The sequence below is a fragment of the Alosa sapidissima genome, chromosome 4 (genome assembly GCF_018492685.1).
Source record: "Alosa sapidissima isolate fAloSap1 chromosome 4, fAloSap1.pri, whole genome shotgun sequence".
Classification (NCBI taxonomy): Eukaryota; Metazoa; Chordata; class Actinopteri; order Clupeiformes; family Clupeidae; genus Alosa; species Alosa sapidissima.
The window spans coordinates 32,180,482-32,207,460 of NC_055960.1; the positions used below are offsets into that span (position 1 = coordinate 32,180,482).

General features: G+C 48.2%; 1 protein-coding gene across 1 annotated transcript in view; it reads right to left on the reverse strand.

Moving 5' to 3' along the window:
- The window catches only part of dlgap4b (discs, large (Drosophila) homolog-associated protein 4b), a 142,533-nt gene that overhangs the window by 31,139 nt on the left and 84,415 nt on the right, over window positions 1-26,979 (reverse strand). The window contains 7 exon segments of the mRNA XM_042089753.1: window positions 2,779-2,926; window positions 4,235-4,324; window positions 6,995-7,221; window positions 7,669-7,887; window positions 7,890-8,482; window positions 8,851-9,402; window positions 21,366-21,409. Of these exon segments, the coding sequence (XP_041945687.1) occupies window positions 2,779-2,926; window positions 4,235-4,324; window positions 6,995-7,221; window positions 7,669-7,887; window positions 7,890-8,482; window positions 8,851-9,319 (1,746 nt within the window). The 5' untranslated portion in view covers window positions 9,320-9,402; window positions 21,366-21,409.

A 26,979-nucleotide genomic window follows, 5' to 3' on the forward strand; every position in this document is an offset into this window, starting at 1 on the left:
AGAGAGACGAGAAATATATCGAGAAGGAACCGTAATGAAAACAGTTCAGAATTTCATAGTAGGGCCCAATGTGACAAGCTAGCAAGTGGTGTGTTAAACTGGTAAGTGGTGTGTTTAAGTTGAAAAGAAGAGGGCCACAACACACAGAAGAATTCTGCCTACTGATCTCATTTTGGAACTTAAACATAATATGATGACACAGAGGAGACGCAGTAAGTATTAAAATGATGCACGCTGTCACGCCCGGCTATGCCGTGCTGGGTGTGTCTCTCCCTGACTTGGCCATCGTGGGTAATCTAGCCTGCATTTCCTACTGCTGCTGTTCTATCGCCTGTAGGTGGAGCTGTTGCGGTGGGCCGTGCCGTGCTAATTGGTGGGCCGATGAGCGGGTCTTTAATATCACACACACACACACACACACACACGCCTTCCAGTCGGCTCGCTCTCTCTTTCTGCTACCCCGGCCTGACGACGAGAGGCGGGCTGCGGTCGTCGCTCCTCGCCCATTCACCTTTTTGCTGTACACTTACATCATACTGATATGCACGACACTTTTGGTCTGCTTACCACTTACTGACTTCGGACAAATCATTTGTTAATAAACCAACATTATATTTAAACATTAAGTTCAGTGTGCTCTCCCATATGTCAGCTCTACTTTGAGCCAAGTGGTCCTGACACGCATGTATTTGTGGGATCATGGATTGATTTATCGCAAGAGATAATATGTAAACATATTACATAACACATAGGCTAACCAGTGCCTGAAAACCTAACTGGTGTGCTGTGCACTCCTTAGGCATAGTCCAGCAGCACAGAGGATTCAGCTGTCACATGTCATCATGTCACAAACAGACCAACTGCCACCACAGAGTTCAGTGCAAACAATTTACTGAGCACAGAGCACTGCAGTGCCTTTGCATGTATGATAAGAAGAAGATCACACAGCACTGGTCAGGGTTCCTTGGGGCACTGTAACACATCTGAGACGACCTTGAACGATTGAACTCTTCTTGTTTGCCCTTGACAGATGCTGACAGATGAACCCTTTGAATGGGACTGGGGAGAGATGTGATATGATTTGCAATCAGTGGGACAACCCTGTCGATGAAAGGGTAATGGTTTCCATTGTGGGGATGAATGGGGCTGTCAGTGTGCCGGTGTCACTCATGTGATGGCCACAACCTGCAGTCTATTACATCCGAATGACATTTCAATCAGATGGTATTAATTTCCCTCATCCACAACTCTATATCTGCTCTGTAATAATTTGTTCATGGATCATGGACATTGTTAAATGAATGTGGCTCATTTTGAGGATTTCTAGGCTTATCTAAATTCGGTTATGGAAATGTAACCGGCATGCAGATTCATACAGCTGTGACCTGTGTGTGTCTTTATAGGCAAGAGGGTGAACAGTAGCTTTCATGAGCAGATGGTGAAATTGGTAAAACAGTTTTTTTTTTGTAAAAACATGGTAAGAAATGATACGATTTTATGCTTGTTTTTGTTTGTACAGCTCAGATAAATCAAAATATCCCTGATGATAAAATGGACTTTGACACACATTAGATTAAGGCGGGGATCACATCAGTCAGCGGCAAGCGGCTGCGGCAAACGTAACACAACGCTCAGACCATAATAAGTTTTAGCTCGTTCCTAAGCAACCCAAACGGTTTGTCAATCGTGTTGCGCTTTGAAAGTTGAACCAAGTTCAACGCTCAGCTTGTTCAACGCTAGCGTTACGCCAGCGTTGCCACCGTTTCGCTGCCGAACCATAGAGAACAATAGGAAACCTGCCACTTGCCGCTGGCTAATGTGATCCCCGCCTAAGGTATTGTGTCAAGCCTGTTTGCATGTTTGCTACACCTGAAATGCAGTAGTGTTTGTATTGACATGGGCTGTTGTAATTTCGGATATACACAGGAGAGGCGTTACATTCTTTTTGCTATAGGTAGGGAATTTCCCACAGCGGCCAATCAGCAACCAAGCCTATTTACCATCAAAAACAAAATCACCAACACAGCAACCTTTGTGACCAAAAATCACCAACCACCCATCACCAACAGAACAGTCTTTAAGAGCATTTAACTGGGGTTATCAACACACCATTTACTCACAAATATGAATTTCCTACTGACGATGAGGTGGACTTTGAGGTGGAGTTGATACACAGTACACACATATTCATCTAATGTGTTCTTAGAGGTGAAGGCCATTGGTTGAGGTTTTATTGACTTTGTACCATGTTATTGCCACTTTCCTGCTCTGCAGTGTCTCTGCTCTAACCGTCAGGTGTGTGAGGCGAGCGGTGCCAGGTGTGTGAGGCGAGCGACGTCAGGTGTGTCGAGGTGCGTGGTGTCAGGTGTGTAAGTATAAGTATATATACTCTTTTGATCCCGTGAGGGAAATTTGGTCTCTGCATTTATCCCAATCCGTGAATTAGTGAAATACACTCAGCACACAGTGAACACACAGTGAGGTGAAGAACACACTAATCCCAACGCAGTGAGCTGCCTGCAACAACAGCGGCGCTCGGGGAGCAGTGAGGGGTTAGGTGCCTTGCTCAAGGGCACTTCAGCCGTGCCTACTGGTCGGGGTTCGAACCGGCAACCCTCCGGTTACAAGTCCGAAGCACTAACCAGTTGGCCACAGCTGCCCACACTTCACACACCTGACACCACGCACCTCACACACCTGTCAGGGTGCGTGGTGTGTGTGAGCTGCGTGGTGTCAGGCGTGTGGTGTCAGGTGTGTGAGGCTGAGTGCACCTCTGACCTGGCTCATGCAGCTGCCGCGGCCCAGCGTATTGCAGCCTTGACTGAAGTCGTCGTCGTCCCAGCGGGGGAAAGGAGTTGACCCCCCAATACAGTCCAGGTTATCCAGACTACGATTCCCAGAGATCTCTCTGAGAGAGGGAAGACAACTGAGAGGAGGGGAAAATGGAAAACAGAGGAGGGAAGAGGGAGAGAGAGAGAGAGAAAGAGAGAGCAGAGTCAGAGTCAGAGACAGAGTCAAGATGTGCAAGCAAACCCATTTGTTCACCACTTTGAACCATGAAGAGCATGCAAAGCGAACAACCACAGGGAAAGCTACTGAATGTGAGAAGCTCATTTCCAAGCAGTCAAAATAAGGAGAGTGAGGAAACGGAACGCCATAGAAATGGAAACGAAAAGAGTGAGTGATATAAACTCTGTTGCACTGCAGTCGGAGGAGAGATGAATCCCTGAGAAAAAGAAGAAGTTTTTTCATCAAGTGAAGAGTGAAGCAGAAGCTCAAGTATCTTTTTACAAATCTATTATCCATCCATCCAATTATCCATCCATTCATCTATCTAGATCCATCCATCCATCCATCTATTCATCTATCTAGATCCATCCATCCATTCATCTATCTAGATCCATCCATCCAATTATCCATCCATTCATCTATCTAGATCCATCCATCCATCCATCCAATTATCCATCCATTCATCTATCTAGATCCATCCATCCATCAATCCATCCATCCAACAGTTTAGCACACTGTTAATCCATCCAACCCTACGTTCATCAAAGCATCCACACAAGGGAGCCCTTCATCAGGGGATCTTGACTGTATTAGAGGCTAAAGCTGGACACAGGGCTGTGAGAGGCAATGTGATTGGCTCCAAATACTTCCTGCCCTGAACAACTGATTTGCCTCTTCCTTAAAGCCGACAACATGTCCGTCCACAAAACTCTGACTGATTGAATCAGTTGTTTAGGGAATAAAGTAGTGGATTAGTTGTCACCAAAGACAATCTCAGGGACACTGTGAAGTGAAGCGTTTGAAGCGGTGTGTGTGACAGCGGACACAGCTGTGGTGAAAAGACAGCACTGAGCATCCGTAGCATTGACGTTTCAAAGCACATCTCTGTGGAACACTTCCCAATTAAAATAAAAACAGGAAATTGTTTAGTAACAACAGGTATAATGTAGACTTTTTTAACATTAGAATATGTCTAAACCAGAATCCCCTTTATCAGAGAATAATGTAATCAGATGATGTTTTTTATTTATTTTTCATCAAGGCCATTGTCAAAGCTGAAGCCAGGGCGTTGTCCTTCAGAGCATGCCAATTGCGTGGCATGGTCCAATCAGAGAGTAACGTAGACCAAAGACCAATCAGAGAGTGAGAGAGAGAGTGGGCGGGGTCCCCATCTCTGTGTCTCTGGTTGCCTCTGATGAGCCTGACTGACCACGGAGCCACTGACCTGCCCAGCTGGTGCAGAGAGGTGACGCTCTGCAGTGGGGACCACAGCGCCTCCAGGTCGCCCTGTAACATGGAGAAATCCAGCAGCCGGCTGGAAGGGTGAGGGGCACAAGGTTAGGACAGGGACGGGGCACAAGGTCGGGGGCAGAGGCTGCACAGCTCAGGGGAGAAAGGTGCTGGGTTAGAGGGGTGCTGCTGGACTCATAGCAGGGTTGGCAGAGGGAACATCCTGGCTTCAGAAAGTAAAAGTTTCACAAAATATCTGTTGAAACCATTCACTAAACCAGCTGATTCTATTTAGCAAAACCACTAAGCCAGAGGTAATTAGTGAAATCCCCTGTGTTAAACAGGTAGCACAAGTAGATCCAATACATGGTAAGACTTTTACTCTATGAAGCCGTGATGTACATCTCTGCCTGTTGGTGGGACGAACAGCCCAGAAGAAACTTTTAGGCTGCCCACTACCCTATTATATATATTATATCATATATATTATTAATTCTATGTATTCAAAAAATATTCCAGATTAGAAATTCAGTAAATACGCCAATTCCGACTGACAATAGGCACTTATCACACAGTCACACACTTGTGAGATCAGATTAATGTAGAATAATTCTCTGTTAGACTTTTAGACTTTTATTTAATGAAAACGGGGACAGCAGCCTGGACAGGTTACAGCACAGTGTGTGAGCACAGTGGAGACCGCCATCTCAACTGTGTCCTGATACTGCCATCTTGTGTCTCACCACTGAACTCTACAGGGTGGAGTAGCTAGTGAATAGGGACTCACTGAACGCTACAGGGTGGAGTAGCTAGTGAATAGGGACTCACTGAACTCTACAGAGTGGAGTAGCTAGTGAATAGGGACTCACTGAAATCTACAGGGTGGAGTAGCTAGTGAATAGGGACTCACATGAGAAGTGCTAATTTATCTTTGACCCACAAAATTAGCACTCCAGGATAAATCCATCAATGTAAATGCACACAAATCTATCATATTCTATATTTTCTTGTAGGGAAGATGTTAGTTATTTTTTCCGTTTTAATGGATGAAATACAACTCTGTTACAAATGCAACTCTACACCTCAAAGGATAAGGGATCTGCATATGATCTCTTCCCCCTCATCAATAAAGCACTATTTCTGGATCATTCCATTTTGTTTGCAACATGACATTGCTTGGATTGGTACATTTCCCCATTTCTTCTCCATCTCCAGACAGTCCCTTGCTTGATTCACACCTTCACCATTACAGGTTGTGTATCTGGCTCTGTAACAGGCTCCCTGCGTGTGTGTGTGCTGTGTGTGTAATTTGTGAGGTGGTGGCAACCATGCGGTTATGTGATGGTGTGTGTGTGTGTGTGTGTGTGACTGTGGGTGGAGGGTGTTACTGTGTATGTCCACACTTTAAAACACACGACACGACCGAACGCAGTCCCTTTGCATACGATACGGTGTAATTTCTCGTCTGCTTGGAAGCATTACAAATAAGCACAGCTAGCATAATTGCTCTAATACACAGGTCTGACCATATGTTTATGCACAGCATGCAAAGCACTCTGGGGGAACATGCATGACTGGCCTCTAGTATCGGAAGTGCATGTTGGCTCTATGCAACGCTCTCATGTTGTGACTAAATACCAGAGGAGAGGATAAGAGGCTGAGCTCGGGGTAAACATGGCTGACCCAGGAGAGGCTATCTGATCTGCCTGACCAGTGATCTCCAGAGGGACAAATGGAGCCAGAGTGTGCCGTTCTTCCACCTGAGCGCTGGAGTAGCATGTGGGTGGGTGGCGGGGGGAGCAACCAGCAGTGCTTAATCTAATGCATGGCTAAGCACAGCACGCTCTCACCCAGAGTGCCAGCAGCTCACGTGTGTACGTGTGTGTGTGTATGTGTGTGTGTGTGTGTGTGTGTGTGTGTGTGAGTGTGTGTGTGTGTGTGTGTGTGGCATGGTCTGTGTGCGGTAGATTGTATTATTTTTCGTTCAGATGTGTTTGGTGAAATATTTATGCGCAGCCCATGTGCAGGCTGTGTGGGATAACGCAGCGAGGTGTGTGCTGTCAGAGGCTTCTCCAGAGATGTGCGTTTCCAGAGTGTTGCCGTGGAGTTCCTCACTTCCCCCCTTCTGCCTGGTTACAACCAACACTGCTCTTGGCACGCGTCACACACCCTGCAGTGTACACTCTATTTGTGTGTGTTTGTATCTCTCTCTGTGTGTGTGTGTGTGTTTGGGTGTGTGTGAGAGAGAGTGTCTGTGTGTGTGTGTGTATGTGTTTGGGTGTGAGAGAGAGAGTGTCTGTTTGTGTGTGTGTGTGTGTTTGGGTGTGTGAGAGAGAGAGAGTGTCTGTGTGTGTTTTTTGCTATGTGTGTGTTTATGTGAAAGTCTGATTGTGTTGGTGTGTGAGCATGTGTGTGGTGTTGTGCATGTGTATGTGATATGTGTGTGTGTGTCGTACTTTCGTGGTGGGAGCTGATTACAGAGTGACTGTGTAGCCCTTACAGAACTGTGACGTGTCTGAGTTGTTATCAGTGTGTGTGTATATGTGTGTGTGTGTATGTGTGTGTGTGTGTGTGTATGTGTGTATGTGTGTGTGTGTGTGTATGTGTGTGTGTGTGTGTGTTTGTGTGTGGATGTGTGTATGTGTTTGTGTGTGTGTATGTGTGTATGTGTGTGTGTGTGTGTGTGTGTTTGTGTGTGTATGTGTGTGTGTGTGTGTGTATGTGTGTTTGTGTGTATGTGTGTTGTGTTTCTTACTTTCGTGGTGGGAGCTGGTCACTGAGTGACTGCTGTGTAGCCCTTAGGTAGCTCTGGCGGCGTGCGGTGGTTTTGGGCGAGGGTTTGGGGCTCCCCTCTGAGTCCTCGCTGTCCTCCAAGTCGCCCATGGCCTTCACGTAGCTGCCGCTGCGCATGCGTCGACACGGGATCTCGCCCGGACCGCTGCTGCGACCCAGCGTGCTGTTCCAGTCCCCTCCGGAAGGTGCCTGACCCAAACGCAGGACACCGCAGAGTAAACATCTCACGTCAACACTGGGCTCACGTCAACACCAACACAAAATGTGTCCCTTTCCAGAAGGGCTTCAATTATATTCAATTATGTTATTATGAGTGTACTGTGTATATTTAAAATGCAGGAATCAATGATGCACTTACAGATAATGTTTTAATGTACTAACAGACGGTTAATACATGTATAAAAATGCACTTGAATTAGATAAAAGGGAATTTGATCAAAGTGTATGTGCCAAACAGCTAAATGTAACATTAAAACTAAGCCAACTTAATCCAAAAAAGTAACAAAGTAAAGCTTGTGAGGTCCTATGCTATGCTATGCTATTTCTATGTTGCACAGACCTGAAGTCGTAGTTTGTAAGGACTGGGTCATACTTTACCCTGAGCACTTAACCAGACCAACTCACCCAGCCACGCACCTGTAGGTACTGGCATGCCAGGTCCTGGTGGCATGACTTGGACTTGAGCATGGACCGGTCCAGCGTGGCCGAGCCCTTCTGGCACATCTGCCTCGTCTGACCCAGGGTCAGGGTCGCCCAGGGCCCACCCCGGCCAAAGTCCCCTCCGGCCACCAACCCTCCTCCCCCTCCTCGACTGCCTATGCTTCCGTCCCCTCCTCCTCCTCCCCCCACCCCCCCCCTCCTCCGGGGCCAGGAAGAGCGGGCAGCCCCTGGTACTTGAGGTCATTGTTGCTCTTGGAGGGCTTGAGTGAGTGCTCGCTGATAGTGTTGTAGCCGTGCATGAAGTACTTGGCGTTGCCCTGGGAGTCCTGCCCGGGGACCAACCCTGCTCCCTGCCTGCCCAGGGTCATCATGGCCATGGGGTTGCGGTAGTTGCTGACCTCGTCCAGGTCGTCTGAGCTCCAGTAGCCCGACATGTTGGAGCGCGGCCGCCGCTTGGTGCCGCCCTCGCTCTTGGTGCCGCGGTCTTTGCTCTTGCTGCGCCGGTGCTTGGCGTCCTCCCCCGACGACGAGCCTCCGCCGCCCGAGCTGTTGGCCGAGCGGCCGTTCACGCTGCCCTTCATGCCCGAGCTCTCCAGCGACTGGGACTTGGCGAAGAGCTTCTGCACGGAGTGGACCAGGTAGCGGATGCGGCCCGGGCTGTCGGTGCGCTGCTGCTTGGCGGCCGCTGCTACCGCTGACGTCCGGTGGAACTGCAGCGTGCTGAAGCCGTCCCGCTGGCCTTTCTCAAACTGGTCCAGCAGGGTGGGGGGCAGGCGATTCTTCCCACCACCTGCAATATTTTGCATATCAGTAGATATTAGTAGTCAGGTAATTACTAGTTAACTCATTTAAAGGTACAGTCAGTGATCGTATGCAATTTCTAGCCCATAACATTTTATGTCACGTTCAAACATCTCCTCACGGTGGTCATGCCCAGTCTCTATAGGCAGCAATTTAGTGCAGGTGAGCTTGTATAAAGATGATAAATTTAAATATTGACATTTCTTGGCAATCTGATCACTTTTTTTAGTCATGAACCTCATGAGTTCACCTAATGAACATATATTAAAATCCTCTATCGTAATCCTCTATCTCAGAATCTTCTGAAGACACAATGCTTCCACACACACAACCTGCAGGAGTCCGCACAGCTCTTACCTGAGATGGTAGCCGAGCCGCTGGTTATCATGGCTGTGCGCCCCACGCCGAGCCCCATGCCCATCCCCATGCCCATGGAGACGGAGGTGCCCATGGTGCCTGTGCTGATGCCGCCGATGCTGTCCCCGCCGGGCATGGAGGTGGGCGAGAAGTCCCCCTGCTCGTAGTGCGAGTTGTAGTGGATGCGCGGGAAGGTGCTGCTGCTGGACAGCTGGTTGCTGAGGGGCAGCATGCAGTCGGGCGGCAGCCCCCCTCCTCCACCCACGGGGATGGGCGACGGGGAGAACTGGTGGGGGTCCAGCGTGCCGTAGTGCTCCATGGCGACGGGGCTGAGCAGGTAAGGGCTGCGTGGGAGCGTGGCGGTGCCGGCCTGCTGGTAGAGCTGCTGCTCGCCGGGCGGCAGGCCCGAGGACGGGTCGCAGGAGTCGGACAGGTGACGCGGGCGCTGCTGGGGTCCGTACCCTTTCATGATGGACTGGGGCCTGGGGGGGGGGACCCCCTGCTTAGAACATGGCCCTGCCAGGGAGAGAGCACTGCCCTGGAGGGTGCATCCTACACACACACACACACACACACACACGCACGCACGCACACACACACACACATACACACACACACACACACACACACACACATAGGGGGGCAGGAGGAGGGGAGGGGAGGGAGAGCAAGAAAGAGGACAATTAGACAGCGCTGTTGACAATCACTTAGTGAGGCATTAGGAGTGTTACATCGGATCTGAAAGCTCTGTGCAACCGACAGCTGCTGTTATTGATTTTTGGGGAATGAAGATGTGTGGGTCCTTGTTTACCAATGGACTTGCATACAAACACACATACAAACACGATCTCCATTACATGATCACTACTGACATGCACATAATTACGAAAAATGCACAGATATACAACCACAGGTGTATGTACACAGACACACATACACACGCACACCTATAATGAACCAAATACATCCAAAGTCAAACACACACACACGCACACGCACACGCACACGCACACGTACACGTACACGTACACATTATCAGCTTGTTAAACAGGATAAGAAGCCAAGAATAAAGCATCTCATTCATGTCCATGGCCTGGGAAGCGATACAACCGTGACAATACAGCTCCGAGTAATGTTCAGCTCTGGTTTCACCACAGCCAACAATGGCTCTATTCTCCACACAAAAAAAAGGCATACGAGTCTCTTCAGGCACCACACCCTGTAATCGAGGGCCCCTGTAATTGTGCCCTGCGCTGCTCACATCACACAGAACAAACGCTTAATGCCTCACAGAACCCACACAAGTCAGGACAAGCGAGGGCATGACATGTTTAGCCAAATGGCATGCTTTGACTGGGCAGTCTACAGTACTGCTCCGTTAGAAGCAGTTCAAGGGACCAGGTGCAGATCAAATGCTTGACCACTCTGCTTGGTGGTTCTCATTGGTGAGAGAGGCTCTTAGGATGGCTCTGACTGTGACCTGAGGCAGTCCGGCGAGGGGCGAGACCGGTGCCAGGGTTCTGGACTGTGATGATAGAGATGGACATGGCGCACTGCGAGAGACCCCCACCTGCAGTTCTCCAGGATGTCCAAATCCCTTCTACTCCACACACACACACACACACACACACACACACACACACACACACTCTCTCTTTCTCTCTTACACACACACACACAAACGATCCCACCTCCGTGTCCTGCTGGAGTGTGATAGTCAGTTGCTTGCCACAGGCAAACGGTACACACATACACACAGTCATCCCCTCCCCTCCCCTCCCCACCCCACCTCTCCTTCCCTCCAGAGTGTGATGCACCTCCTGCTTGTGTTACCCTCCCAACAAATCCAGCCCTGTTCATCTGGAAGAGGCCTGACACCCGAGCCCCTCCGAGCCCCTGCGAGCCCCTGCGAGCCCCTGCTCCTGGGCCCTCTGGTCTGGGGAGGGAGGTAGGGTGATGGCCAAGGCTGGAGCAGGAGGCCGACTGGAGGCCGCAGATGGATGGCGGAGCGCTGCAGGAGGAGGAGGAGGAGGAGGAGGAGGAAGATGAGGAGGTGGAGGAGGAGGAGGAAGATGAGGAGGTGGAGGAGGAGAAGGAGGAGGTGGAGGAGGAGGAGGAAGATGAGGAGGTGGAGGAGGAGAAGGAGGAGGTGGAGGAGGAGGTGGAGGAGGAGGTGGAGGAAGATGAGGAGGTGGAGGAAGATGAGGAAGTGGAGGAGGTGGAGGAGGAGGAGGAGGAGGAGGTGGAGGAGGAGGTGGAGGAAGATGAGGAGGTGGAGGAGGTGGAGGAGGAGGAGAAGGAGGAGGTGGAGGAGGAGGTGGAGGAGGAGGAGGAGGTGGAGGCGGAGGAGGGGTTAGGAGGAGGAGGAGGAGGAAGAGGAGGTGGAGGAGGAGGAGGTGGAGGAGGAGGAGGTGGAGGGTCTGGAGGAGGAGGAGGTGGAGAGGAGGAGGTGGAGGAGGAGGAGGTGGAGGAGGTGGAGGGTCTGGATGAGGAGGAGGTGGAGGAGGAGGAGGAGGAGGTGGAGGGTCTGGAGGAGGAGGAGGAGGTGGAGAGGAGGAGGGTCTGGAGACGGCAGGTGAATGCTGTCCCCCTCGTTTAGCCAGACCGTCTGAGCCTTGGCAGCGCCGCGTGGCAGACTGGCAGACGGAGCACAGGCCTGAGGAGGCGCCAGAGCTTGGCCAAGAGCAGGTATTCCCACAGACTCAGGCACACACACACACACACTCACACACACATACTGAGGCACACATACGTATACACACAAACACACATGTGTACACGCGCACACACACACATATACAAACACACATGCATATTATGCGCACACACACACACACACACACACACACACACACACACAGTATAATCATTTTGTGTGTGTGTCTGCATTGTTCTCTTCAAGGACACACACACACACACACACACACACACACACACACACACACACACACACACATTTATTTTCTACACAGCTCACATACATATGTATGCATATAAAAAGCAAACAGGGGTTGAGATAGGAAATCTATCTTGGCCAAATACATTGCATCTGCAATCGCTGAGATAAACTGAACATGACTCAGGCTGGAGGCTAGTGGTGAATGCAGCCGCTGCTCGGCACGTTAGCCCTGCGCGCCCTCCCTCCCTCCCTCCCTCCTGGCCGCCCGACAGGGGAGAGCAGGGCAGAGACAGCAGCCAGAGGCATGGAGATAGGGCCGGGTGATTGACCACGCTAGCCCCAGCACTCGACACGGAGTACTTAAATCAGGTGTCAAATTACTGCAGCCACAGAGACTGCCACCACAGGCGAATATAAATCAACCCAACATGGAGGAGAAGGAGTGAAAGAGAGAGAGAGAGAGAGAAATGAGAGATAGTGTGGATGAGAGGATGAGAGAGAGAGGGAGAAAGATGAGAGGAAGAGAAAGGGACAGGGAGAGGGGGATAGAAAAGAAGAGAGAGGGGAATAAGGACAGTGGGAAGGGGTGAATGGAAAATACCAAGGGGAAAAATGAGAGAGAGAGAGAAAGATGAAGGGAACAGAGGGAGAGAGAGAGAGAGGAAAGGACAGAGCAAAAGGCAGGGGTGAAACTTTGACAGTGGAGCACCATGATGGCAGTGTGTGCAGTGTGTGTGTGCAGTGTGTGTGTGAAAGCCCCTGTGATCCTGACTGAGATGACAGAGAGGGAAAACTGCCCTGTAAAGCTCCGGTTGCTGCCTGCATTGGGAGCACAGTGTGAGAGAATGGGGTGGGGTGGGGTGATGTGGAGGTGGAGCTGGGGTGATGTGGAGGTGGAGGTGGGGTGATGTGGAGGTGGAGCTGGGGGTTGGGTGGAGGTGGGAGCAGGGACAGGGGCTGTGGAGAGTGGCAGCATTCAGAGAAACGGGGCGGAGCAGAGCTGCAGCAGCCATCATTGCGCTCATCTTATGGCCCAGCAGGGGAGGACGCGCATCCCGCAGTGAGCCAAGAGCTGCTTCCGGCACTTTCCCTCTGATGCCTGCACAGTGCAACGCAAGGTAAAGCCATGCAAAAACAATAACAACAAAGAACAGACAGACTCCGGCATGACTACACTGCAATCTACATACATCAGAAGGGACAATTCACCATCTCAACCCACCATCATACTATCCCCTGCCATCAGACACACACACACACACACACACACAGGACTACACGCAAACATGAATCCACCCTGCTATGAATAGATGCTTGCTAGTTTACTTCACACGAGATGAAACAATGCCACGGCAATCAAACACACACACACACACACACACACACACACACACACTGCTTTCCACTCTGGGATTTCGCAAAAGGAGAAAAAAAACAAAAGCCATACCACAGCAGCGCCTCTATCTCCCCTCTCCCCGTTCCTCCTCTCTATTCTTTATTGATTGGGCTGCATCTCTTTTTTCCTTCTTCTATCCGAGTGACGGATGGCTCTTGATTAGTGCTCTGCTGAATGACATGCTGCTGTTGCTGATTGTCCGTCCGTGGTGTGGGTAGCATAGCGATCAGGAGACAACAGAGGCCCGTGTGTCTGTCCAGCGCGCACCACCAGGCCTACGCCAACATCACAGGGAGACCACTGTGCACAAGACAGACGGCACTCGTCCCATAAATTATTCATACTGTCATATCAAAATGAATACAGAGGCTTGTTCGTGCGGAGTTTTTTTTATAGTGTTGATGTGATTTGCTGCGGGAACATTTATGAATACTCTCCCTCCCTCTCCATCTCTCTCTGTCTCTCTCTCTATGTCTGACTACCTCTCTCTCCTTCTAGCTGTCATCATGAGTACACACATCCACCACAACCCAACATTATAAGCATCAATCATCAGGAGACATTAGCTGGCGGACGTCGATTAGCCTCAGCTTTAGCTCCCTGCGAGCTTCTCTGATATCATTAATCTAAAGACGTGCTCATTTAATGTCATTAACCAAGCCACTGTGAACACAGCCAGTGCTCCACGAATTAGCCCCAGGGCCAGCCTCCTCCAATAAGCGCACATTAGCACGCAGACAGTGCGTCCTGCTGTGCAGCTTAGCTTAGCAGGCGCTTAGCATGCTGAAGAGAGGGGAGGGGGCTTCTGTGATAAATACACTGAGGGATCAATGTCGGCCTGTCTGAAGACATGCAGCTGTCTGTCAAAGAAGCTCTGTGAAGGAGGAGGAGGGGGGGTGCGGGGTGCTTAAAAACTTTTTTGCTCAGTAGATTTATAGAGTTGCCTTATATGTGGTGTGTGTGTGTGTGTGGTGTGTGTGTGTGTGCGTGTGCGTGTGCGTGTGAGTGTATGTGCGTGTGTGTGTATCTGTGTGTACATATCAGTGAACATACAGTACATTTGCTTAAATGTATGTGCCCAGTAGGCTATGGTTATGTGTGTGTGTTATAATTCCTCTGTTGAGCTTTATATGTAAGGATTGTTGAGTCTGTTACTATGTGAGGGAAGAAAAATTTTACACACACTCACACACACACACACACACACACACACACACACACACACACACACACTAGTCACTATGACCCTGTAATTCACCCTCAAAAGTGCACTCCATTCAAATTCAGTAAAGTTCATCCTCTGCATCCACCATAAGGGGGAGCTCTGGCTCAATATAATTAAAACTGACCCTCATCTCACACACACAACAACACACACACACACACACACACACACACACACACACACACACACACACATACACAAAAACACAGCAGACGCAAACTCACTGTCTTGCATGAATGAAAACAAATGGGAGCGATTTCAAATATCGTGTCATAAATACTGAGTGAAGGAAGCAACGAGCTGTTTAATAGAATAACACAGTAAGCTCCATAAAAATGCTGGCAGTAATTAAACAGCCATTACAGTGTCAATGCCATAGTAAACACACACACACACACACACACACACAGAGACACACACACACACACACACACACACACACACACACACACACACACACACACACACACACACACATCCCAATCCGGCCATCTGTCTGTACTCACTTTTACCATGCGTTTTATCAGCTTATTACAATGAGGACCTGCACGGCTGGCTCAATAATGACACAGTAATGGCTCCATCAAAAAAGTCACTCTGTAACAGCCATAAAAAAAATGACAAATACATAAAGTCACTGGGCAGTCACGGCTCCCACATTTGCCCCTGGGCTGCGTTTCAGAAATGCGGCAAAATGTTAAGCTGGCCGCCAAAAAACAAAAACAAGTTGAGTGAGTGGGACGCAAAATAGTAACAGTGTGACTCCCTCTCCTGGAGTAGCCCGTAACAGGCCTAGACAACAGGCTGTGGGCCTAGGGGTTGCCAGATCTTGCTGAGTGTTGCACAGGCAGGGGATTTTTAGTGTGAAGCACATGGCAACCCTGCGCTGCTCCAGACCCTCTTTCAGTTTGTCATAACGTATCACTGAGAGGCAGAGGAGGCCCCATCTGTTTCTCTCTCTCATTTCTCTCATCTTCTCTTTCTCTCCCTCTCTCCATATATCTCTCTCTCTCTCTCCTTCCCTCTCTCACTCTGCTTGACCCTGTAGTTAGCTCCAGAGTGGACTGCACATTTAGCGTGTGTTTGTGGGGAGGAGAGGAAAAGAGACCCGTGTGACTTATAAAAACGGAGGTAAAGAAGATGGAGAGAGAGAGAGAGGGAGTGAGAGAGAGAGAGAGAGAGAGAGAGAGAGAAGGACAGAGAGGGAGTGAGAGAGAGAGAGAGAGAGAGAGAGAGAGAAGGACAGAGAGGGAGTGAGAGAGAGAGAGAGAGAGAGAGAGAGAGAGAGAGAGAGAGAGAAGGACAGAGAGGGAGTGAGAGAGAGAGAGAGAGAGAGAGAGAGAGAGAGAGAGAGAGAAGGACAGAGAGGGAGTGAGAGAGAGAGAGAGAGAAGGACAGAGAGGGAGTGAGAGAGAAATGACAGATACTGGGACATACTGTCAGGTGTGTGTGTGTGTGTGTGTGTGTGTGTGTGTGTGTGTGTGTGTGTGTGTGTGTGTGCGCATTAATGTGGGAGAGTGTGATAGCTTCTGCTGAGTAAAACATGGTCACTCAAGGTAAGTCAAGTGTTTTTATATATTGCTTTTTCATACAATGTGTAATTCAATGTGCTTTACATATATAAAAGCAAACATTCGCAAATAATAGTTAATAAAAACCTAAAGGGCAATAGATTAAAAATAGTTCAAAAAGTAAAATACATAAACTAGAATAATTAAAAGATGTAAAAACACAGAGTGAATCTGATTAACAGGAAGTGCATTTGATAGCAGTTAGCAGAAAGCATCTGAGAATAGTTTGGTCTAAAGTCTAGATTTGAAACAGGCTACAGTTGGGGCATTTTTGATGTCATCCGGAGGCTGGTTCCAAAGCTGAACCCCACATTTGATCATATTTTATGATCATATTTAAACCACATATCTATTTGTATCACCATGTTTAGTTCTGATAGTGGTATTGCTGAAGTGCTGAAGGAAGTCTGATAGGTATTTATGGTCCCGTTCCATTTAGTGATTTATAAACAAGCAGTAGTGCTTTAAAGTCAATTTTGTGACTCAGTGCAGGGAAGTCAGTGCAGGGATTTAATTATTGGAATAAAGTGGTCAGTTCTTTTAGTTTTTATGAGAACCCTAGCTGCTGCATTTTGTATCACCTGAGACAATTTGAATTCTGTATGTGTGTGCATGTTTGTATTTGTGTGTGTGTGTGTGTGTGTGTGTGTGTGTGTGTGTGTGTGTGTGTGTGTGTGTGTGTGACCGTGCAATATAGGAAACTGCATAGACATTTGAGTGCTTGTGCCAAGCACTGCATATTCATTTGCATATTAATATATAAAATGCATATGTATCTGTTTTTGTGTGAGTGTGTATGTGTTTCTGAGGGGCTCTGTGAGTGTGCGTGTGCATGCGTGATATGCTGGTGAGTGGTGGCTCAGTACCTAACCTTGTCCTAATTTGATTCTGCAGTGGCATCGCTGCTTTTCCGTTCTGGCCCATTTTCACTGCTCTAAATTTACTGCCCCCCCCCCCCTTCACCTTAACCTCTCTCTGTTGTGACTGACGACCTCCTCCTCCAATCCCATTTCCCATTTTTTCCAACGACATAAAAGTGAAATGAAGACAGCGCACAGAGAGAGCTGAGAGAGACAATGAGAGAGAGAGAGAGAGAAAGAGAGAGAGGGAGAGAGAGAGGGAGGGAGTGAGAGAGAGAGGGAGAGAGAGAGGGAGGGAGTGAGAGAAAGAGATAAATAGCAAGCAAGAGAGATAGCGAGAGAGAGAAAGAGAGAGAGGGAGTGATAGAAGGGATGAATGAGAGACAGCGAAAAGCCGCATAGGACACGCAGTTCTCATCGCCCTCCAACTCAATCAGTGTATTTTGCCAAGCCTCCCTTAATGGCCTTTCACTGTTAATCTCCCACTGGAATACCCCACCAGGGCAGTTCAAAGGGCAGCAGGACACAAGAACACCCAGGCAAGGGATATCTTATCAAGTCTTTAAATACCCATCTCCCTCCAAGGACGTAACCTATTAATAAAACATTTGCCGTTTCTATAGAAAATCTTATCTTGCGCTCTCAAGCATATCTCGCCCTAAATAAGGGTATTATGGAATATTAATTTTATTATTCCTTTTGCATCTGTGCAACCGTGACATGGCTAAGGGGTAAGTAGGCTACATCATACAGGGCCCGGGCCATGTCTCAGAGCCAGAGGATTAAAAAAAAATCAAATAAATAAAAAAATATTCTTTCACGAGCCAGCCCTCCAAGCGAAACATGTAAAGAAAGGTCATGCAATGCTTCTGCATGTGTGATGCATTATCTTCAACAATGTAAGATTCTAAAGAGGCTTGTGCGTTGTATGTTCTCTAAATGTGTGCGATGAGTTATTTCATGCAATATGAATAGAGCAAAAGGCAACCTGGGCCCCAGAGTGTTCCAGCAGGGCTGTGCTGTGCTGGGCTGGGCTGTGCTGCTCTCGCACCTGATTGCTCTTTCGAGCGGCGAGCTCCCTCTTGGAAGAGTGCGGCAGACTGTTCCGAGCACTTGGAGGGTATTTATAGAGGGGAGAAAAGAGACCTCGGAAGATGTCCCAGAATGCAACGCGGCCGGAGTGTTCTGTGTGACAGCTGTGTTCTCTTTGGTGGCGCATCTCCCTTGATCTATCTCGGTCTCTGTCTCTTTTCCTCTCCCTCGCTGTCAGTCATGCATTCCTTCTCTCTATCTCTCTCCCTCTCTCTCTCCCTCTTTCTCTCCATGTGCTTGCACACACACGCACACATGCACACACACACACACACACACACACACACACACACACACACACACACACACACACACACACACACACACACACACGCATACACACACACATGCACAGATTGCACACTTGCATAGAGCCAATTTCCAGGTCTCATCAGGGAAATGCTTTGACCTCTTTAGATAATAGCCAGCACCCGACATTAACCAGTAACAAATTCCAAATGCTGAAATTACACCAACTTAGCAGAACTGATGAAAAGATAAGGTGTTATATTTGTGTATGAATGCATGCGTCTGTGTGCCTGTGTAGGTGTACATGCACTCGTGTGTGTGTGTGTGTGTGTGTGTGTGTGTGTGTGTGTGTGTGTGTGTGTGTGTGTGTGTGTGTGTGTGTGTGTGTGTGTGCACGTCTGTGCGTGTGTTAGTGTGTGTGTGTGTGTGCAAATGTTTGAGCATCCATATAAAATGTGATAAATCCAAAGTAGAATTGGCATCCTTCATCCCTTGATGATTAGTGATGGAGCGCAAGTCTGCGCCACGTGCAACCCGTGCATGCTGGAGGGAAGAACAGCGAGTATAGACAATGAATCCTCAAATCTGCCTGACCTTGCAGAGGTTCAATATCTCTGATGGATATGCTATGTAGTGGATGCCATCATGTGTCATTTGCGTGTGTGTGTGTGTGTGTGTGTGTGTGTGTGTATGTGTGTGTGTATGATGCGTGTGTGTGCAAGTACCTACATGTTTATTTGTGCCGCGGTCAGCCCACTGTGTGAGACTGAGGGACAAAGCTGCTGTTTAAGTGGGTCAGCTGAGCTGCTCAGTCCATGCTGATGTCAGTAATACTCAAATGGACGCCCGTCAAACGTGTCAACCCCGGATGAGCCGTCACCACGGCAACAGGCACCAGTCACCCCGTCGTCATCCATATGATCGTATTTGCCACACTCTATAAAGTGGGTGTCCGTAAATGTGTGTGTGTGTGTCTGTGGGTTAACATGGGTTTGAACTTGCTGCCTTGTGGCCTGTTGTGATTGCTCTGTCACAGTGAGGTTTACTGCTGTTTATATCAAAATTGTCAGAACTCAAAATAAAAAGAAAATGAAAAGAAAAGTGGAGGATGAATGAGATGAAAGAAAAAAAAGAGGAAAAAAAAACAAACAAGAACTACATAAGCATATGACATCAGCCCTGTGATGTCACCTCTGTTCCCCCACACACACTCTCCCCCTCTCCCTGTGTGTCTCTGTCATCCTCCTCTCTCTCTCTCTCTCTCTCTCTCTCTCCTCCTACTCTCTCTCTGTCTCTCTCTCCCTCTTTCGCTCCCCCCTTGGAGGTACGTCTGCAAATGGAGCAGCCTCTTATCTCTGGACTGCAGTGACATCCAGCCCTGTGCTGCTGCCGCGCGGGGCCTGGCTGAACATCGCAGCCAGAATGTGGTGCCCCGCGGTCGGGGGAAAAAGACGAGCTGTCAGGCCCTCTCTGACACCGCGAGTGCATCTACATCTCTGCTGCTTAGAACACGCTGTCTGAGCACGGCACAGCCAACCACTCTATTTGTGTGTGTGTGTGTGTGTGTGTGTCTGTGTGTGTGTGTGTGTGTGTGTGTGTGTGTGTGTGTGTGTGTGTTTGTGTGTGTGCATGTGTGTGTGTGTGTGTGTGTATGGGCATGTGTGTGTATGTGCATCCATTGCCCTTTGTCACAGTAGTCTAGTGTCTGCACTGGCTAAATCTCCATCCTCTTCTCTGCAGCTACCACCCACTGGCCTGTGGACGGATTTCATTTCAGCCAGGAGGAGGTGAGAGGAGGGACTGGGGAGCTGGAGACAGGAGAGAGTGGGGTGCTGGAGAGACTGAGGGCCAGGTGTACTTACATTTGCGAACGTAGCGTTATCAGCGTCATGGACAAACCGCAGATTGCGAAAGCTGTCAGACCCAAGTTTCCATCGTATTTATCAATCGTTCAATCCTTAGTGTAAACTGCACCTTTCTCTGCCTTTCTCTGCCCATAAACGCAATTTACGAACGTCCACAACTGAATGCCAGCGCCTACATACAGCAGTTGAATAAAGTTAACTGATGAAAACATTAAAAAGAATCAAACGTTTAGCGATCATGAAATAATACCATACATGATAAGATGCCAACAAGCAGGGAGATAATAAAGATCAGTAGTTCTACTCAAACTACTTGTGCACGTAGGCTATGGAAGATTGGTCAAAACTAGCAAGTAGGAAAGTTTAAGTGAATGACGTGAAAGTGAAAGACATTCGAAAGGCCAACGAAAGTTAATGTTGCTTTTGATAGTACAAAGACTTACAAAACTGGTGCTCTAAATAGCAATTCTGTTGTCTTTGAAAGGTTCTCTTATTGACGCATTGAACTGCAATTTGGATTAACACCTGCTTTTACAAGGCGGAAGTATTTAGGTGCATAATAGACATACGCTTTCAGGAGCAGTCTTTGTACATACTGCGGAATACATAATTAGACGCTCTTTACTCTTCCCCTCCTATCTTTTTACGCTAAACTCCCACTTTCCCCTGGATCCTCCTATAAATGCATATGTATGACATGAACAACATGAACAACATCTGCCACTTTCAGCTCCCACGTCAGGCAGTTTGCGCTTTTACATCATTGCAGCCTGTTTGTACATAACTTGCATTGATTTTACACGCACGTTGCGAAACAAATACGCCTGAAGTGGGCGCAAAAGCGTTAGTACATCTGGGGCGCTGGATAGAGGAGAGAGTGGGGTGCTGGAGTAGGAAGAAGGCTGGAAATAAAGAGTGTTTTAGGGCCATGGGGGTTACCCAAGGATACAGCACCAACAACAGATCTGAGTGTGCCTGGCAGCAGAGAGAGAGAGAGAGAGAGAGAGAGAGAGAGAGAGGGAGAGAGAGAAATATAGGAGAACACAATCCTGAGAGGAAGAGGGAACAAGTAGAGCAGAGGGAAGGAAATGGGGAGAGAGAGAGTTGAAAGGGAGCAGATGGAGAGGGCTTGACAATAGGAAATAGCTGCTTTTTACCCAATCCATCCACTGTTGAAAGGTAAAAGAGGTTTGAACCCACATGTCTGAACCATTATCCCGCCACCTCACACACACACACACACACACACACACACACATACACACACACATACACACACACACACACACACACACACACACTACACTACTACAACTACAATTAGACGGAAGATTGAACCAAGCATACAAACTACTTACATTTGTTGCTCATGCTTCGGGATCTGCAGCGATGCTGGAGTCTCCTGCAAAAAGAGATACAGCCGACTTAATAAAAAGGCTTACTTCATTTGCAGTATAGCATGATTAGCCTTTTATAGGTATGCTAAATTTGGTACAGTCTTCAAATCAATTCTGATGTCAGTCATGTGAGGGACTATGTAGTTCTGTGTTCTCGGTTGGAATACAGCTTTCACAGCATGGCAGTGCCAACTATATCATCAAAAGACTGCAGTTAGCATGTTAGCAAGCTTTTTTCAGTGTCAGTGGAGCTGTTGGCGGGTTTTGCCTCCTATTTTGGGTAGTTAGCTAGTTAGTTTTAGACCAAAACTAACCCTAGCAACAGAAACAACTGTGATGGCCCAGCTCTGTCGTGCCGGGTCCACCTCTTTCTCCCTGGCTGGCCTTGCATTGTTTGTGTCTTGCTTTTTTCTTTCCCTCTTGGCCTGCTTCCCTCTTTTGGCCTGCAGGTGGAGCTGTTGAGTTCTGGCCAGGTGCACTAATTGGCCTAATTGGAGAGTGGCTAAAACCAGGGACTTTCTAAATAAGGAGACACAGGACTCCAAAAATCCTCCATAGAAATGCATGGGGTTAGTTTGTAACGCCAATATGGCAGTTGTCTACACATATCCTTTGGTGTTGTCTCCCCTTCATGTTGCTTTCATCCTGAACCAAGTGGTTACGACACAACCGCTTTAATGTGTTGCCGAGACATCCACTAAGGTTACCTTGCAAACCAGCTAGCGCCACCTCGGGCACCACCGCTGCCCCCTCTCTTGTAATACAACTTTGTATCTCGTATGACAAATGCAAGTCAATGAAAGAGTGCCGTATGGATGCGTTCAAGACAACTCAAATCCAACAGAATTACAAATAGCTCCTTTGAATATCTACACTGAGACAATGTTGTCCTCCAGCAGAATTCCATTTCCAGAGAGAGCCGTGCCAATTATTCACATGACCTGGCACATGTGTGTGGTGTAGTAGTTGAACCAGAAGAATCATCACTCAGTATAATTCTTAACCTACACTGTGTGGTTTCAATGACTTAAAGCCAAACCAGTGGCTACCAGTGGCCCAGTTTCCTCTGAGATGAGCATGCCTGTCTGAGATGACCAAAAAAGAAGCCTCAGCACTAAATATTTGAATAAGGAGACGATACTCTCGGATTCATACATATTTAACAGCCTCCTTAAACACCTTTTTGAGATTCATCGGGGACTCATCAAAGCTTCCACCACAGTGCCTCTGTGTGTCTGCGTGTGTGTACGTTTAAGTGTGTGTGTGTGTGTGTGTGTGTATGTGTGTGTGTGTGTGTGTGTGTGTGTGTGTGTGTGTGTGTGTGTGTGTGTGTGTGTACATTTGGCATCTCCACTTGCTACTATGCAGTGGAGGTGAGAACAATAATGGTAATACTAATTCTGAGATACAGTTAAGCACAGTTGTTGTAGAAAAGTTGCAGGTCGATCTGAGGAACATGAGGCGGCCATTTCGGGCCTTGTTCACACCTGAGGGGGACTTGTTAGTGTCTCCAATGAATTTTTGATGATGGAGCGAGCACTCTGCTACGCATCTTCTGTCTACACAGAAAGGTTTACCCTTTAAGACCGCAGGGACAACCTTTTTATGCTCCTATGGGTTGGCCACACACACATGTACACACGCACACACACACACTGCCACGCAGTCAATATGCATGATAATGTACAAGTGATAGTATATGAAACGTAAGATATGGACATACCTTAATACTATGTTTCACACACCCTAGTTCTAATGACAGTATTGAGGTATGGGTAGAAGTCTTGGTGCCATCTTATGAACAATCCATGTTCATGATATATGGTCATGACAGACACATAGAATAGCAGTCATTCCAACTAGCCACCTGGACTATACAGACTACAGTTCTGTGGTTCGAGTCGGAACACCTCACAAATCACAGCAAATTACAGCACGACATCGCCAACTATATCATCAAAACACATGATAGCAAGCTTTTTATCAGTGTCAACTGCTATTGTTGGTGTTTGAATGTCTTTTCAGTAGTTAGCTAATGTGTTCATAGTCTTCGTTATACCATGAGTTAAAGATGGGAGTAAGAGGGGAATGTGTAAGCACATAGGCAATTGAAATTGATTTCGCCATTCAGAAAGGAGCTTTATGACAGTGACCTATGCTCCATCCAACCTTTCACAGAAAGGCTCTGTGTAATTCCACAGCTTTAGCTCTGATGAAGATTCATGCTTGTTGGAAACAGACCTTTGAATTAAGAAGCAGAGGATAGGATGGTGGCCAAATGTATGTGCCAGATGTGAGTTTGAATAGCCGAATATGATGCCCCTGAGGAGGTGAAGCAGAGGAAGTGTTGGTCTCCAACAGGAGTGTGAATCATCACTTATCCTCTGAGCCCAGACTTAATTAGGACATTGATTTAAAAATAATAACGAGGCCATAATGACCAAAAAATTAATCTAAAAAATAACGAAAAGCCGATATGAAATTTATTTATTTCAATGATCAGCGCCAAGGGGAAGTCAATCCAGGCTGCAGAGAGAGAGAGAGAGAAAGAGAAAGTGAGAGAGAGAGAGAGAGAGAGAGAGAGAGTCCGGATGCATTTAATCGAGTTTTAAATGAACATGACTGAGCACTAGAGGAATCGAAGAAGAGGTGTATGCGCACACACACACGCCAGTACACGTACGCTTGCACAAGACCTGACGAAGATGAATAGTGGTTTATGGGGTATGGAATTGAATTACCAGTCTGGAGCTGAGGCCTGTGGCTTACGCCACGTCTTCAGTCTGTCTCCCTGCCGCTGTGGCGGTCTGGAGGAAATGGAAACCATGCGAAAGCCCGACCAGTGAGCACAGAGGAGCATCCTGTCTCGTCTTTTTCCAAACCTCCCCACTCTCTCTCTCTCTCTCTCTGCGATTAGGATTTTATAGTGCGGACATGAATAATGAACGCATCCGTCCACAGCTGATTTAATTGTATTCCAGTAAGGTTTGAGGAAAATGAAAACCTGTTGGGTGTTCACTGGAACGTAGACCCCAGAAAAAAACAACACAACACAACACAACCCAACACACAGAAACAGATCCATCTCTCATCTGTGCCGTGTTTATGGCCAAGATCAATATCAAGCTGACATGTGCAGAGACAGAATGAAAGAGAGGGAGAGGAAGAGAGAGAGTGAGAGAAATAGCAAGAATGGAGGGATGGATATCATCAGAGACACGTATTCCTCCCTATAAATGCCCTCTTGGAGAGGGATATGTGCCATCAAGCCCTATCTGATTGTGTCAGGCCTTCTTTTGCTTCCCCTATCACATCATCTCTCTTTGTTCAAACAGTACTGGTTCTCTCTCTCTTTCTTTCTCTCTATCTCCCAGTACTGACTCTCTCTCTCTCTCTCTCTCTCTCTCTCTCTCTCTCTCTCTCTCTCTCTGCCTCCCCATGTCTCGGTTGCCTGCTCAATCCTCTACAATCAACACGGCTCTCGCAGTGGCCAGCAATTGATAGCCGCCTCTAATAACTGCCAATTGCTATGATCTGCCGCTCTGCTCCGTACCGCCCAAGCTCCATGCAAGCCTTGTCATGACGCATCTGCATCTTTCTTTCACAGAACCTTCTCTCTCTCTCTCTCTCTCTCTCTCTCGCTCTCTCTCTCTCCCTCCCTCACGTCTGGCCTCCGGCTGTTCTCAAATCCCCGAGGGCTCTGTCCACATCGGGGCTGACGCATTCGACAAACATCAGCTTTTTTTCTTGGATTCTATCTTGGATGCCCTCCATTCATTTGTCTAGTTTTATACGGCAATCAAAGCTCCGTCGCGGTAAATAAGGTGGTGGGTTCCCCCCCCCCCCCCCCCCCCCCCCCCCGGAAGCGCGGAGGCAGGCTGGCTGGTGTGGGTTATTAATAAGGCGTGGGCGGGGATGACAGGAGAGGGGGGGGCGAGGATGGGGGCGTCGGGACGAGGAGGGAGGAAGTCACAGCATGGCCCCCGTGGACACGCCATGACACAGCAGCCATGACAAGGCAGGGCCTGCTGCTGCTGCTGCCGGTGGGTTATGTAACGCTGTGCAAGTCGAGCTTTCCTCCGGTCCATTTCACTAGCCTCACTGTATTGGATAACAGGGTATTAAATAAGGGGAAAAGGGTTTGTGTGTGTGTGCACGCATGCATGTGTGTATTTGTGTATGAACTTCCACCCATGTGTGTGTGTGTGTGTGTGTGTGTGTATTTGTGTGTGTGTGTGTGTGTGTGTGTGTGTGTGAGTGTGTGTGTGTGTGTGTGTGTGTGTGTGTGATAAGCAGAGCACATGCTGCCACTTGTACAGCTGCCTCCAGTGAAACTGTGGAGTGTCATCCTGGCTGTCTGAAAGGCAAGCAAGGTGTTTCTCCCCAGCCCCACCACCCACCCACCCACACCTCCACCCATGCACGCTTTCAATTTCATTATCACACACGGCCTCCGAGCTCTCACTGCTATTTTACCCTGGGATACAGTAAGTTCTCAGAGTGACCACTGGCATCCACAGGATCACCGCTGGGGCATCTCCACTCAGCCGCCTCTATGCTGCGGACTATCCCCTGACCACTGAGGCACACGTGCGGACAAGAAACGAGCAGCTTGTTTACCGAGCAGCAGAGAGAGGAGATGACCAAGGACTGAAGGAGGAAGAGGAAGAGATAAGGATCCCCGAGGAGGTGATGAAGAGTCTGGATGAGGATGGGAGCAGGGGGAGCGCTCAGCACGCAGCGTCTTGTCTTGCTTGCCTGGTGCAGACGGCAGAATGGCACCTGTGGGCTCGTGTGCTGAAAATGGCAGCCCCACCGTGGGTTTTAATGGTGCAGTTTTTGGTGCAGTTTAATCTGCCCATTTCGTCTGGCTGAGCTCCAGAGAGGTCGTTTTTTATAGCTTTTCAGAGCCAACAGACCTCAGCTTCCGCTTGTCTGCCTGTGTATTATGCATGTTAGTATGTATGGCTGCATATATAGTATGTATGTGTATGCATTGCAGGTCAATCCAAAGGACAGTTCAAGAAGAACGTTTGTCTGTGCATCACAATTGATGTTTTTTATTCATATATAAAAGCACTTGGATTAGAATTCATAACTCTACTTTCCCTTTAAAGTTTTTATTAAAAGGTTTTATTAAAAAGATTAAAAATGTAGCGGGGCTCACACTATTTCCCTTTAAAAACATATTAAAAGTAAAATTTTTATGAAAAGGTTTTATCAAAATGCTAAAATATGTAGCAAAGGGGAGAGCCATAGTGCAACGGTATCATTGGTGTCCCATACCATGAACGGGCTCAGTGCAGCGGTACCACTGGTGTCCTATACCATGAACGGGCTCAGTGCAGCGGTACCACTGGTGTCCTATACCATGAACGGGCTCAGTGCAGCGGTACCACTGGTGTCCTATACCATGAACGGGCTCAGTGTAGCGGTACCACTGGTGTCCTATACCATGAACGGGCTCAGTGCAGCGGTACCACTGGTGTCCTATACCATGAACGGGTTCAGTGCTAACGGTGACCTATAGGATCAAACTAGAGGTCTACCGCGGGAGTGCAGACCTCTAGATCAA